The following is a 14753-nucleotide window of genomic DNA, read 5'->3' as shown; positions in this document are numbered from 1 at the left end:
GTAAACTATCAAACAGATTAAGTCATCTGTTGCAACAGATTACCCATCTGTTGTAAATTATCAAATGTATTGAGTCATATATTGCAATAGATTACCCATCTATTGTAAATTATCAAATAGGCGCTGTCATCTATTGTAGTTGACATTATGAGAACTCACCCCTAGTCCTAGATCAATCAATTAAGGTATTAGTCTAACATATGAGGTAGTAAGAATCGGTTCAGCTCAGAGTGATCAATCGCTGACTCTGGTCGGAAGAAATGCAGTACCGTCTCATTATGCAATTGACAAAAGACTAAATTGAAGTTGTAGTTGACCATATATTCAATTAAGGTATTATTACCCTAGTCCTAGATTAATCAATTAAGGTATTAGTCTAACATATGAGGTAGTAAGAATTGGTTCGACTCAGAGTTATCGATCGACGACTCTAGTCGGGAGAAACGCAATACCGTCTCATCATGCAATTGCCAAAAGACTCAATTGAAGTTGTAGTTGACCTTATGAGAACTCACCCCTAGTCCCAGATTATTCAATCAAGGTATTAGTACCCTAGTCCTAGATTAATCAATTAAGGTATTAGTCTAATATATGAGGTACTAAGAATCGGCTCGACTCAAAGTGATCGATCGACGACTCTGGTTGGAGGAACGCAGTACCATCTCATCATGAAATTGCCAAAAGACTCAATTAAAGTTGTATTTGACCCTATGAGAACTCACATTCAATTAAGGTTTTAGTCTAACATATGAACTCAATTGAAATTATATATAAAAAAATGTTCAACATGTTGCAACATATGTCTTTTCTGTTGGATCAAATTAAATAGATTAGGTAATATGTTACAATATATTATGCATCTGTTGTAAACTATCAAACAAATTACATCATTTGTTATGACAAATCATGAATCTGTTGTAAACTATCAAACAGATTAAGTCATCTGTTGCACTTAAATATTTTTTGATCCTTTTTTTTATAAAGCAATTTAGGTATTTCTTGTCTAAGATAAAATAGTTAAAATACTAAGGCGGTTAAAAATATTACTCGGTACAACTTTGATAACTCAAAAATCTCCTGAGTGAGTAGTCTTATCTGGTCTTTTCAATGTCACCATCTCCTCGTGCCCCTCAAAAGTTATTAATGAATATTTAAAACCCCCCAATCTAGAACTCTCTCTCCTTCAGCCATAAAGTAGTCTAGACTAGCCAAAACTCATAACTCTTCTTTATTCTTTATTCTTAATTATCTTTGTTGTTTTCTTTTTTTCTCTCTTTTCTCTCTTCTTTAGGATGAGGATCCTTTGGGATCTCAACCAATCAATATCTTTTCTCGATTGAACTGGATGTTCTGATCTGTTTGTTGTTTTGACATTGCAGGTATGGTTCAAAGTTGCTCTTTTCATCTTGTCTTCTTCTTTGTATGTCATTTAAATTAGTTATTTACATCTGTTGCTATCAATGATTTACCTATTACCACTTTGCTATTTATTAAGAAAATTGAAGGAAAGGTGACTTTTAAGTCTTGAATGAACGAACCGTTAAAATATGCAAACAAAGTCATCTGTTGGGAGAACTTAAAAAAACTTGTTATCAGTATAGTTTTTTTTATGTCTTTTGTTTGGTACTTTGGTAATGCTATTTTTGGTGGTGGTGGTGGTGTGGGAACATGTGATATTTGTGTTGTGGATGGTGTTGTTTTGTTTGTTTCTTTGTTGTTGATGCTGTTGGTGGTGGTGGTACAATAGTTTTCTCAACTATTGCAACTGATGAATCAGCTGTTGGAACAGACGGAGCAACTTTTTGAAGAAATCAAACCAGTAAAAAGGTTGGTTTGATTTATTCCAACAGATGTCCCATCTGTTGCAATATGTCATTCATCCTTTGCAAACGATGTCTTATCGATTGAACAGATGGGTAATCTATTGCATTATATTGGTCATCTATTGATTCACTCAATTTTGTGTTACCTTTTTGTAATGTTCTTTTTGTTCTTCTCTTGTTTGACATCAAATGTATTTCTCTTGTTTGCAGACAAGAGGAAGTAAAATTGGATCCACTTTTTCTCGGTCAGCATTAAAGGCTAGAGTAAAGATGGGTTCGGAGGAATAAGTTGCTTGCAGATGAACCACTTCATATGTGGGAGGTATGTATTACTGATCAACCTATCATGAAAACACACATCCAGTACAATGATTTTGTGAATGTTTGTTCTTTACCTATTAGGCATTAATTCTTCAAACAAGATATGGAATTTTACAGTTAAGATTATTAGGTTCGAACTGGTAAGGCTAAGGGACCAAGACAGTGGTATCGATATCCCATTATAATTTAATGATGGTTTATGCTCATGTTTTTGTGTCAAGTTTGGTGAAGGGTTTAAGTTTTTAGCAGTAGTGTAAATATCCAATAGTGATTGAAACGGTTTTAATGGCGCAATGGACTTGTTAAAAAGACTTCGAAGCCTCGCACTGCAACAAACAACGATGGATCTAATAGAAATTTCCCTGGACCAAATTTATATGGATGGGTTGTTGGAGGAGACTATTATACAACAGAAGGTGTTTGGGAGAAAACCTGTGCGGGAAGAGGGAGATTGAGAAGGCCATATATCATCTTAGTACTTGTTTAAGAGGATACACAGGGTCGGAAGGAAAGTGTAGCGAAATTAGCTTATGAAATTGACATGAAAAATGAAAAAACTGGAAGAGACGTGAATGTGAAAGTGTATCCAAAAATGAAAATTCATCAGTTGTTGAAGAAAAAAAAGAATGGTCAGCTATGTTTGATGTCATAATATTGTACCTATAGAAAAGAATCACTTAGTATGACATCAAACTAAACTTGTAAATCAACCAAGACACTAGATTCATAAGAATGTACCTATTTGCTGGACAGAATACCCGGTTCCATCTCTCGAAACCGACACGTGTAAGAAAATCTACTACCGTGGGATTCACATCCGCTATTTGATTGAAATGGACTAAAAACACCTCTCTACTATATGTTTTAGCTGCTCTATAAAAAGAGTGATGACCTTTTCGTTGTGATAGTTGTTTCTAATGTTCTGTCCAAGATGCCTGATGCAACAACCAAAGTAAGCTGAAGTAAAGAAAAGTGAATCCATCATTGGAATACTTGGATACCTATCTGATACAAAACACAACTCTTTGGTATCTTCGACACAGTGTCGCAGTTGTTCAAAAAAAATCCATAAGAGGCATCACATTCCTTGTCCGCTACACAAAAAGCGACAGGAAAGATGTGATTCTCCGCATCCCGCGCCATCACCGCTAGCAGAACTCCATTATACCTGCTCCTCAAGAAGGTACAGTCGACGGCTATGCCTTTTCTCAAATGTCGAAAATCTTGAATCCAAGCACCATAGGATACAAAAAAGTACTTGAACCTTTCATTTTTATCCAGATGCAGTGCCGTCTTACTTTCAGGATTTGTGGACTCAATTATGTAACGGTAAGCATCCAAGACTTCATACCCATGCTCGAGTGTCCCTCGAACCAGGTCCTTGGCAATACCCATGGCCGTATATACCTTCCAATAACTGACCAGGACACCTAAATCCGTAAGGAGTTGATTGGCCATAAGCCTTGTTGAAGGGCCTTTGCCATCGGGGAAACTACTCCTGAAATATTCACCGAGGACCTTTGCTGTGGCGTGAGGATTTTGGCCCGAGATGTGCTCCGAACCACATGTGTGATGCTTTTCATGTTTATGAATGACGAATCCGTTAGAACTTGCGTACTTCACCACTCTCAACCACCACTTACAGTTTGAATTAGTACATTTGAAGCAAAAGACACTGCTCGAATTAATCACCTTCTTTATTCTGAAATCTTTTTTCACTCAAGAAATAAACAAAGTGTTAGATAATTCATTCTTGTCCTTGAATGACATTCCAATAAAAAATCCGATCCCGTTATCTTGAAGATTTCCAGATTGTGTCGATTGAGAAGAACTGCACATCGTATTGGTCGCATCAACGGGCATAGGTGTTTGATCATCATCTGGAATATTCATGTCTAGATCATCCAACCTATCATCAAAGAAGTCTTCTTTTTCTTCTTCTTCTTCTATGTTCTGGTTCTCATTCTCTCTCGTCTTTTCAACTATGTACACCCTTAACACTGGACTAGTTGAATCACTTAGATAAGAACGCAACTAAACCTGATTGGTTATCTTGAAATACAGTACCCTCTGATTTTCAAAGGAGCTGTGCATGTAGCTGATGGCGAATTCTTTTGGTTGACAATTCAGTCCACAAAAGCTGATGATTAAGTTCACAAAATCATCATACAAAACATTACTTTAATCTTTCATAACTATCGTCTCTAGCATTTTACTCTCCTTCCAACGCCATACATATCGATTGCTCTTCTCGACCCAATGACCATGACAATCCACCCCTATTGTTATTAATCCCTCCATTATGGTACCTAAATAAAGTCATTTGTTAAAAAAATTGATAGTGATTTCATAGTGCCATAAATGAATCCCAACAGATGTGTTATCTGTTGCAACAGGTAAGTGATGAGTCACAACAAATTCTTACCTATTGGAATTCATGTTACGGGTCTAAATATCTGTTGCAACAGATGAATCGCCTGTTGGAATTGATGTTATAACTAAATCACCTTTGAAGTTAATTCCAACAGATGAGTAACAATTGCAACAGATAATAACCTGTTGTGATAGATGACTTACCTGATGCAACAGGTTATTAATCTGTTGTAACCTATGTTGGAATCGTGTTCAGATTCTGTTGCAACAGGGAACTAATCTGTTGCAACATATATGTCAAATGTTGCAACAGATGATCCATCTGTTTAAACATGAATCCAACATATCAGTCTTCTTTTGAAACTGATGTTTCATCTGTCGCAACAGATGATTTATCTATTTAAACAGATGGATTTTATGTTGGATTCATGATTGGGTTCTATCCATTGTTGGAAAACAACAACACAATAGCAGTTATCCAGATGACAAATTCAATTAAAAATCATAATTTGACTTACCAACGTCTCCTATGAAGTAATGCCAAAGTGGAAAGTGATGTTAGAAACAAAATTTGACCTAAGAAATTGGTCAAATAGCAACAGTAGCGGTAACAACAACAACAACAAATGGTCAACAAGAACAAGATGAAGATGATAATAAAGTAGAAGATGATGATAATGAAGCAGAAGATGATAAATGAAGCAGCAGCAACAATGAACAACAAAAATCGCTAAGAGAGAGAAATCAACAAAGGGTGAGAAGAGAGAGAAAGGCATCTTTTTTTCCCTCCGTTTTTCGTTATATAGGCTAATATTTGGATTAAAGTGTAAATTTAAAAACTTGTGGGTTATTTTCAAACTTCCTCAACTTTCTTAATCCATAATAAAGTAATTGTCACCTCCACCTAATCATTAAAACTTGTGTCACCTACACCTCATTTTAAAACTCTTTTGTCACCTGTGGCCCAAACCCCCAACTTATTAAGTACCATTGTAATTTGAATTGTATCTTTTAAACTTTAATTTTATTTTTTTATTAACTTCAGCATATCTAGAGTTTCATTTAATTAAAAAGGTGAGAAATTATATAGTCGATCCATCTAATTTAAGATTAAAACATATTTGTTTTTGTTATAACTAGGATAAGTTTTATTGAAATTTATATTCACATTAAATGATGATTAAATTTTAAATAATTTTAAAACATTGACTAAAATTTAATTAGCGATTCAAAGAGATAACTAACTGCTTTTTTGTTTAGTGAAAATTATCCCAAAAATACTTTTTAGATTGTTAATTACAAGTTATAGCATAACTTTTCATTGATTACTAGACTTAAGAAATAATTACAAGTTATAGAAACTTTTGAGAAAAGCATATTTTAATTAAATTTTCAGAAATTATTTTTTTAATATTTATTATTTGTATTATTTTCTTATATGTAGCATCTAATATTTATCACTCTTAATTAAAGATCTTGAATAATCATGGCAAGTTAAGGTATTAATATTTTTTTTTAGTAATTAAATATCAAAGTTTGTTCACAATTTAAGGAGTTATATATGGTAAATATATTTTTTAAAGTTACGAACTGATTTTATACTTTTTATTAACTTGAATAATTAACTTGACTATACAGTTATGTTTTACTGTCTTTAGTTACCAATAGAAGTCTTATCACTTTACCTTTTTAACTTCTTTTTTCCTTTTTTTAACTTTATTCTACAGAGCTTCACGTTTTACGGTATTTGTTTAAGTGAATTCATACACAAGATCTTTTAAATTTTTACCAACTATCAATAAAAGTCCTCAACTCATTATTATTTACTCTTTTCAACTTATTTTTCCTTCTTTCTAGTATGATTATTGGTTTTCAACATTCATTCACCGTTGAGCTTGATTTAATATCTTACACTTTTTTTTTTATTATTTCAACGTTCGGATATTGACTGACACCAAGAAGCTGCATACATTGATAAATCACAGAATAAACCTTTGGAGTATGTTATTGTGAAGGATTCACCACAACAGGGACCTCAATCTAAGTAAGTTACAATTAAATTGTGTTTTTATGTATTTATATTAATATATAGAGAAAATGGTCAAATTCCCCCCAACCTTTACCCCCGAATCTCAACTACACACTTATACTTTGAGAAGATCCTATGACCCCCCTAAACTATTTTAAAATGAAATTATTACCCCTTCAACGCTGACATGGAAAGAGAGTGTGTTTCACTCTCTTTAAAGAGAGTCAGAACGAAAATATTGATTTTTGATTCCTTTTAATTGAACTTTATTTATGTGATGAAGTAAAGCAACAGTGATTAATTGAAAAAGTTTTTGTGCCTGTATTAGTTCTTGTAGATTATAGCATTTTCAACCCAATTTAATAGTGGCATTTGTTGCATTCAGCTGTTATACATGGTGTTTGTTGGTTGAACAAACAGATAACAAGTTCCCGGTTTGATATTGGCCTTTGTTTGAATGTAATACGTGATATTTTCAAATGTCGATTTGATACTGGCATTTGTTTCAAATAACACCTTTGTTTGAACCCATTTGTTTGTTGGTTGAAAATACCATGTATTTCATTCATTGTCTTTGTTCATTGAGCGTTGTTCGTTATTAGTATTACATTCACTACTGATTCTACATATGAGCTATAACATTTTTTACTACTGCATACGAAGTTACAACTACTGCACATTACTGTGCATTTCTGGAGTAGGTTGTTATTTTTTGCTTTGCAACATTGTATGCGTGTTCGGCTGTTAAGTAATTGGCTTTAGTAATTATTTTTTAAGTTATGGCATAATACATTATACAGATAATACACCAGTATAGGCAAACATAATACATGATAAAGATATATGACACCACTATAATCCAACATAATATATTATAAAGATAATACACCATTATAGGCAAACATAATACATGATAACGATACTTTATTCAATATTTTTAGTCATAGTAAGTGAAAAAGAAATTCACTAACTCTCAAGAATTTAATTATTTAAAATCAATAAAAATAAATATTCATAAACACAAATTACTTAAAACAGCATAAATCTTAACAATAGAATTTATTGATCATAAACGTTTAAAAAAAAAAAACATTAACATCAAAATGAAGTGAGAAACACATATTCCCTCTTAAGCAGGTGGTGCATGTTTGTGGCAAGTCTTTTTATTGTGCCCCTCACGATGAAAGCTATTGCATGTAACCTTTGAGCGTTTACACTTGTCTTCATTTGGTGCTTTCCATCTTTCATAACATGGTCTTTCGAGAGCTCGTTTTGAATTAGATGGCAATACAACTTCATCCAACACTTCACGTGATATTTCTCATGTACTTTCATAAGGAAGAGGTTCAACTGGTATGACATAAGCATCTCTGAATCAACCACTACATAAGCAAAGGGTAGTATATGGTTCATATAATATACTGATTGATTACTTTTTAACAAAACAAAACAAATTCATACATATGAAATACCAACATTATACAACGCCCGATAATTCTAATATGTTTTTCATTTCAAAAAATAATCTTTTTAAAAATAAGCATTACCTTCTGGGTCCAACGTGCTCGCAGTCAGAATTTAACAAACCTGACGAATTTAACAAAAAATCTTTAAATTCGTTTTGAATGAAAAATATCCATTTTCATAAAAAAAATGTCAAATTTTAAAAAAAAATTAAATTCGTTTTAAATGAAAAATATTCATTTTCATAAAAAATGTTAACAAACCTTACGAATTTCATCTCCCTCCATGACATATCATGATTGAATGCAAATTAACAGAATTCATATTTGTTATCAAAAGAAATATTTTTTTTGCTTTTCTTTCAAATAATAACCATCAATAATTTGTTAGAAGACGCCGAAATTATTATTTTTTGTTTACTGCAAGAAATTAATCATGTACAAAGAGTAAGGTAGTGTATGAAGATGGAAACTCTTAATGTAAACATTAAAATAGGAGGGAAAATAACGATTAAAGGAATTTGGAGATGGATAACTATCAGTAATTAAGATTTACTATATTTAAGGAAGAAAAATTGTATATTAATTATATTAAATCTTAATTTTTCTTTTTCAGTAATTACTTCTTTGTATTTTCAACAAAACAAAAAAACATTTTTAACTATTTTTTAAAAATAAAAATTTCTATAACTTGAAAACTTAATTTAATAAGTTTATATAGTTAATTTTTCCTTCTATTTATTAACAAGTTCTATATCACAAATGTCAATTTTATTTTAGATTTTTCATCGAAGAAAAGATTTTTACCTCAAACGAGATGGAAGGAGCATGTAATATCAACATATTTTATAGCAAAATTAATTTCCAAGTTATCAAAAGAAAAAAAAAATCCAAAACGATAATTTCCAGCGAAGAGGAAGATATTTGTATGATGGCATATTCTGGCACGTGCTGTTTGAACATCAAAGGACAAAGAGAGAATAGAGATCAAAATGCGACACGTCATTGGAGAAGATAATGAAGTCCTCATCTATGCGCAGCCAATAGGGTCACTATTATTACACACCTTTTGTAGAAAAGTAAAAATTGGGGATGGTAATTTAATTTTTTGAATAAAGATGAGGAGGTAATTTAAAGAAGATAGAAATATAGATTTTTACATTTTACATTCACACACCAAAATAATGGATGTATCTTGGAAATGTACTTTATAAGTAACTAAAATTAATACTATTATATAAATGATTATCATTTTATATACTCTTCAACTCTACTTACAATTGTACTATTTTTCTTTTACTTGAATTATTTTTTTTACTGTTGTTGTCGTTAGTACTTTTCGTGTCAGTAGTATTTCACAATAGTATTGTTTACTCCCAGTGTTTGGAAATAGAAGTGGAAAGGAAATGTTTCTATTTTGTTCAAATTATAAGCCTTTTACATATTCACATGGATATGATCTATTATAAGGGTTCGTTTGTTGAAAAATAAGTTATTTTGAAATTATTAATTTTAGGATTAGCTAACTTCAAATTTATTATTCCATTCTCAAAGAAGGATAGAAAAAATACTATAATTTTGGGATAACTAATTTTATTATCTCATGCATTTTTCGCAATCAAACATGAAATAAGTTCCTCTTCTAAATTAATTTAGAAAGTAGTTATTCTTAACCCTCCTGCCAAATGACTCCTACGTAAATTAGTATTGACCATGCAATAAAAATTGACTTTGCTTCATGGAGTCGCGAGAAGGTAAGAATTTCAACTTATCTGATGCTTCTTCCGTCAATGTGATATACATGTGGAACATTTAGGTACCTAGCAACTTGGCGATATAGAGTTCTACCGAGAAACATGGATTTTTGAATTTTCGCCCGTTGATTATTAGTTGAGCTACTGAAATAGAACAAGATAAGAATCTTTAAAGATTGTTCCTCTCCACGTACTCGTAATAGACTTTTGAAAACATTTTTTCCTTATTTATTTGTAAAATTAGAATCACACAGAAAATGTTATTGTAATTTTATGTGTAAGTAATAAATATTTTATGTCATAAGAGTTAAGATTAAAAATGAAGATATCGAGATAAGGTAGGAGTCCTTGATAGAGGACACGATACGTGAAAAGGAATTGAGATAATTCGAATATATGAAGAAGAGATGCATGATGCCTTAATGCGCATGTGTAAGAGGTTGATTATGGATAGTTTCAAAAACAGGCAGATGCCACAAGCCGAAGAAGTATTAGGGACAAATAATCAGACAGGACATGACACAACTTCATCTTTTTAAGGACACATGATCTTTGCTAGAAAATTATGAAGAACACAAATTAAAGTAAAAGATTAGATAATTAATTGTTGTCTCATTTATTCTCTTTATACTATTAGTCGTATTATTACTTTAATTCATTGTCCTTTTAATTTAGATATTATTTGTTATTTTTTATACTTCAATTATTGTTTTATCTTATGGATCAGATTCTCTACGATATTTTATCATTACTTTCTTTTTATTCATGAGCTAGGAGTCTAGTGGAATAACCTCTCTACTTCTATAAGATCCGTCTACTCTTTCCCCTCTTGAGACTCACTTTAAGAGATTATATTGATCCACATAACAATTATTTTTGAAGAGACCAAATGAATAACTTTCCCTTATAATTTATTTTTCATAAGAGGGTAAATTTTTTTTTTTTACTTTTTTGAAAGAGAAAACTAAAAAGATGAGAAGGTAGCTTTGAGGATCATTCATATCTTGCTCATCCATTCTTTTGCCTCGTCTTTCTCAATACAATTACAGCTTCACACTACAAAAAGGATAGTAGATAAAACTGAAGTAAATTTCTAAGGCTCAGGTTTCATCAAGAAAGACAAACAAGGCCCATAAAGTTGTAACCTTCCACGTAGTATATTATAAAGACAGCTCCCATTTATAATGGCGGATACTACTAGAACAACAAGCAAGATTATTGCTGCTTCTCTTAAAAAAAATCACCTTGTTTTCTTCCTTTTCCATTTGCGTGTTTCTTTTTAGTTCCTTCCTCTAGTTGTATACTGTTTCAACAAGAAACCCATAGTGAAAAAGACGCAAGTTTTTTTTTATTACTGCTAGTTTTTGTTCAGTGTTCATTCATTTTCTTGATATTCTTGAAAACTGAAATGGCTGTGCCTATGGCTTCTTGTGGAAGCATTTCTGGGGTTTATGCTAACTTAAATGCAATTGAGAAAATACCCATTTCTTCAAGCCCAGGTCTCTTCAGGAGTTCTTTTGGTTTGGATCATGTACAGAAAATATGCCTTGTTCCCAAGAGGTTAGCTTCTATTTGACATCTGTTCCTATCTGGTATTTTGTTAATTAGTTTCAGAACCAATACTTAAATTATCCATCTTCCTCAAGTTCATTGATTTTTTTATTTTTTGAGTTTTCTGGGTAATTCTTGTTTAATCCTGTCAATGTTTCCATTGCCCAAGGTTTCAGATTAGTTTGATGGTTATCAGTTATGAATCTTTAATTTCAGAATCTTGTTTTTTCTTTCAAGCAGTATTGAAATTTCTGTTTAAGTTGTTGTAGCTGATTTTTTTTAGTAATGGGGAAATTTGCAAAATGATTATGACTAGAGCATCATCCCACTTGCTTAAAGTTCATAAATTTACTATATATATCCTGGAATATAATCTATACATGTTGTGCTGCTTCAGATTGGCTTTTTCTGAGAGTACAATTATTCCAAAAGCATCCTCAACTGCAGCTGTTGAGGTATCTAATGTATACCTTAACTCATTGAAATGACTTGTTGCCCTTGTTTTGTTTTCTTAATATTTGTTTTTCATTCGTGCGGCGTGGGAATCAGGATGGAAGTTCCCAAGAGACTGTCCCGACGCCCAAAGTCATAATAGATTTGGATTCGGATCCAGAATCAACTGTAGTGGAGGTTACCTTTGGTGATCGGCTTGGGGCTCTTCTTGACACGGTAGGATTCATTATCTTCTTGATTCAATTTTCAATGTTATTGGTGGAAATTCTGGAGTCGATTGGGCAAAACTTTTACTGAATGTGTTTACAGATGAGTGCGCTGAAAAATCTTGGATTGAATGTTGTCAAGGCCAATGTCTATCTAGATTCATCAGGGAAGCACAATAAATTATGCATCACAAATGCGTAAGTCGTGTTGGATTCCATTATGTTGATCTAATGCTTTATCCTCTTTTTTGAAACTTTTGTCTTTGCTAACTGAATCTAGAAATTCTGATTGTTCTGTTATTGGAGATTTTTTTAGTTCTACAGGTAGAAAGGTCGAGGATCCAGAGCTCCTTGAAGCAATTCGATTGACAATTATCAGCAATTTGATGGAGTTTCATCCGGTAGCGCTGCAATTTCAGCCGTCACACACTGGATACTTGTTAAGAGTATCTCTGTGGTGTCTTTTATGGCTGCTTCTTCTTACTGCATAATTTCTGGTGCAGGAATCTAGCTCTCAGTTAGCTATGGGTGAAGCCTTTGGTGCTTATCAACCAGCTCAAAAGGTTATAAAGCCGTTGTTATTGTAGCCCATAATTTGCCTAATAAACAATTTGCCCTTTTTTGGGAACTACTTGCATTCTAAGTTGCTCGGACTTTGTAGCCGCACCCGTGTCGGATCCTCCAAAATTGCACTACTTTTGAAAGAACCGACACGCACCCTGTGACATTTTTGAAGAGTCCGAGCAACATAGCTTGCATTTACATCCCACTATTATTTGTGGGGCAGAGAGATCTTGAAAAGGATTACATTCCTTCAAGAATTACTTTATAAAACTAGTGATGCATCTTGAGCATATTCTACTTGTTTAATAATTGAGAAAAATACATCTACCTAATGCACATGATTGATGCAGAAACAGTAATTGAACTTTTTTAATCTAACGTTAACTAGTTACGTATTGTTGTTTATGGTGCCAATATTCAGCTTGACGTGGACATAGCAACCCATATCCATATCTATGACGATGGCCCTGATCAAAGGTCTGCTTACTATTGGCATATTTGTTGTTTTCAGACTAATGTTGATAAACTAGTAGCATGGCCATAAGATGCCATTACGTGCATAACTTTAACGACTGGTAGTGAAACATTGCTGTTTTGCAGCTTACTGTGCGTAGAGGCAGCAGACCGGCCTGGATTAATAGTTGATCTAGTCAAGATCATTACTGAAATAAACATTGACGTCATATCAGGAGAATTTGACACTGAGGTCAGGCTTTTACGGATTTCTTTAACTTATTCATGCTTTAAAGATGATGCTACTCCTGGCGATGATGGATTAATGCGTCGACTCTATTGCAGGGACTGCTAGCTAAGGCAAAATTTCATGTAAACTACAAGAACAAAGCTCTCATCAAGCCCCTTCAACAGGTAACTCGCGCTGTTGTGTGAAAACAATTTCAATTGTCATATTCAGCTATTTGTCTTCAATTATATTTAGCTTGATATAAATCATTGATGGCAACTTCAACCTTTAACCTTTCAGGTTCTTGCAAACAGCCTGCGCTATTACTTGAGGAGACCAACAACAGAAGAGTCGAGTTTCTGATAGAGCGCAGCATGAGAGGATAAGACAATCAATTGGTTTAACCATGCACTTTTTTAACTGTCACAGCAAAACTCATGCAGATACATTCATGAAATCTAGAAAATATAGTTTCATTACTGCTCTAACATTGTAAAATGCTACCATCTATACATCGTCTTTGAATAATTGTTTCTCCAAAATGGGAAGAGCCATTTATCACAGTATCAATTAAGGCTTATCACAGCCCAATTTCTTGAGTTTTCAGCTATTTAACATCACTGAAATAACAACATATCTACTCTAAAAAGGATTGAAGGGAGTAATAGTTTTTTTTCCTGGATCTTCTGTACGTTACACAGTAGAGGGAGTTTACGGAGGGGAAGAGGAAGCACAGAGAGAAACAGGGCAGTCTGGTGCACTAAGTTACCGCTATGCGTGGTGTCCGGGGAAGGGCCCCACCACCTTATCTTGCATTTCTGCTAGAAGCCATTTCCAAGACTTGAACCCGTGACCTCCTGGTAACAATGACAACAACTTTACCAGTTACTCCAAGGCTCCCCGTCAACTAATCTTTATTCGGGGGCCATTTAGGCCAACTAAATAAGTCTAGCACTTCCTATTAAGTAGTTCGTCGACTCTTAACTTATTGAATGTTGATAGGGTATGATTACGACAATAACAATAATTAAGTCTCAGTTTCAAATAAATTAATAATGCATGATTGTCTTGTTAAATTAGGTAAATGGATAGGGAAAGATGAATTTTGACAAGTTGAGAGAAGATAAGGAGTGCAAGTTGGACCACTATTTTATGGAAAAAAAGGATAAGGGGATTGCTTCACATTGCACACACATAGTAGCCTTCATATATTAATTTAAGCAAAATAGATATTCAGCTTCTCCAAAAGCTCTTTAATCTTTATTTTATTTTGAAAAAATTACAGAAATTAGCAACCTGAAGATCTTAATTACAATTAATAACAACACTTTCTTAAAATTACAACTTATGTCAAAATTAGCAATATTTTAACTTTTCTAGAGTTAAGCACGTGAATTCCACCAATTACTTTTCCTTTACCTATTTTCAAGTAATTTACTCTATTTTCAAGCAATTTATCTATTTCTGGATTCCATCAATTACTTTTTTTTTTACTTATTTTCAAGCAATTTACCTATTTCAGTTTCCTCCATTC

At 32.9% G+C, this 14753-nt stretch overlaps 1 protein-coding gene across 1 annotated transcript; it reads left to right on the top strand.

The window, feature by feature from the left end:
- The first annotated feature begins 10423 nt into the window (after window positions 1-10423).
- On the top strand, window positions 10424-13818 carry LOC107862078 (ACT domain-containing protein ACR11). The gene is made up of 10 exons (XM_016707526.2): window positions 10424-11323; window positions 11712-11769; window positions 11864-11983; window positions 12077-12171; window positions 12290-12374; window positions 12477-12536; window positions 12959-13014; window positions 13138-13243; window positions 13336-13404; window positions 13520-13818. Exons 1-10 carry the CDS (start codon window positions 11172-11174, stop codon window positions 13580-13582), a joined length of 864 nt encoding a protein of 287 aa, XP_016563012.1. The 5' UTR covers window positions 10424-11171; the 3' UTR covers window positions 13583-13818.
- The last annotated feature ends 935 nt before the right edge of the window (window positions 13819-14753 follow it).

This window comes from Capsicum annuum, chromosome 3 (genome assembly GCF_002878395.1).
Source record: "Capsicum annuum cultivar UCD-10X-F1 chromosome 3, UCD10Xv1.1, whole genome shotgun sequence".
Classification (NCBI taxonomy): Eukaryota; Viridiplantae; Streptophyta; class Magnoliopsida; order Solanales; family Solanaceae; genus Capsicum; species Capsicum annuum.
Note: the sequence above shows the minus strand (reverse complement) of the source record. Positions and strands in the feature narration are given on the sequence as shown.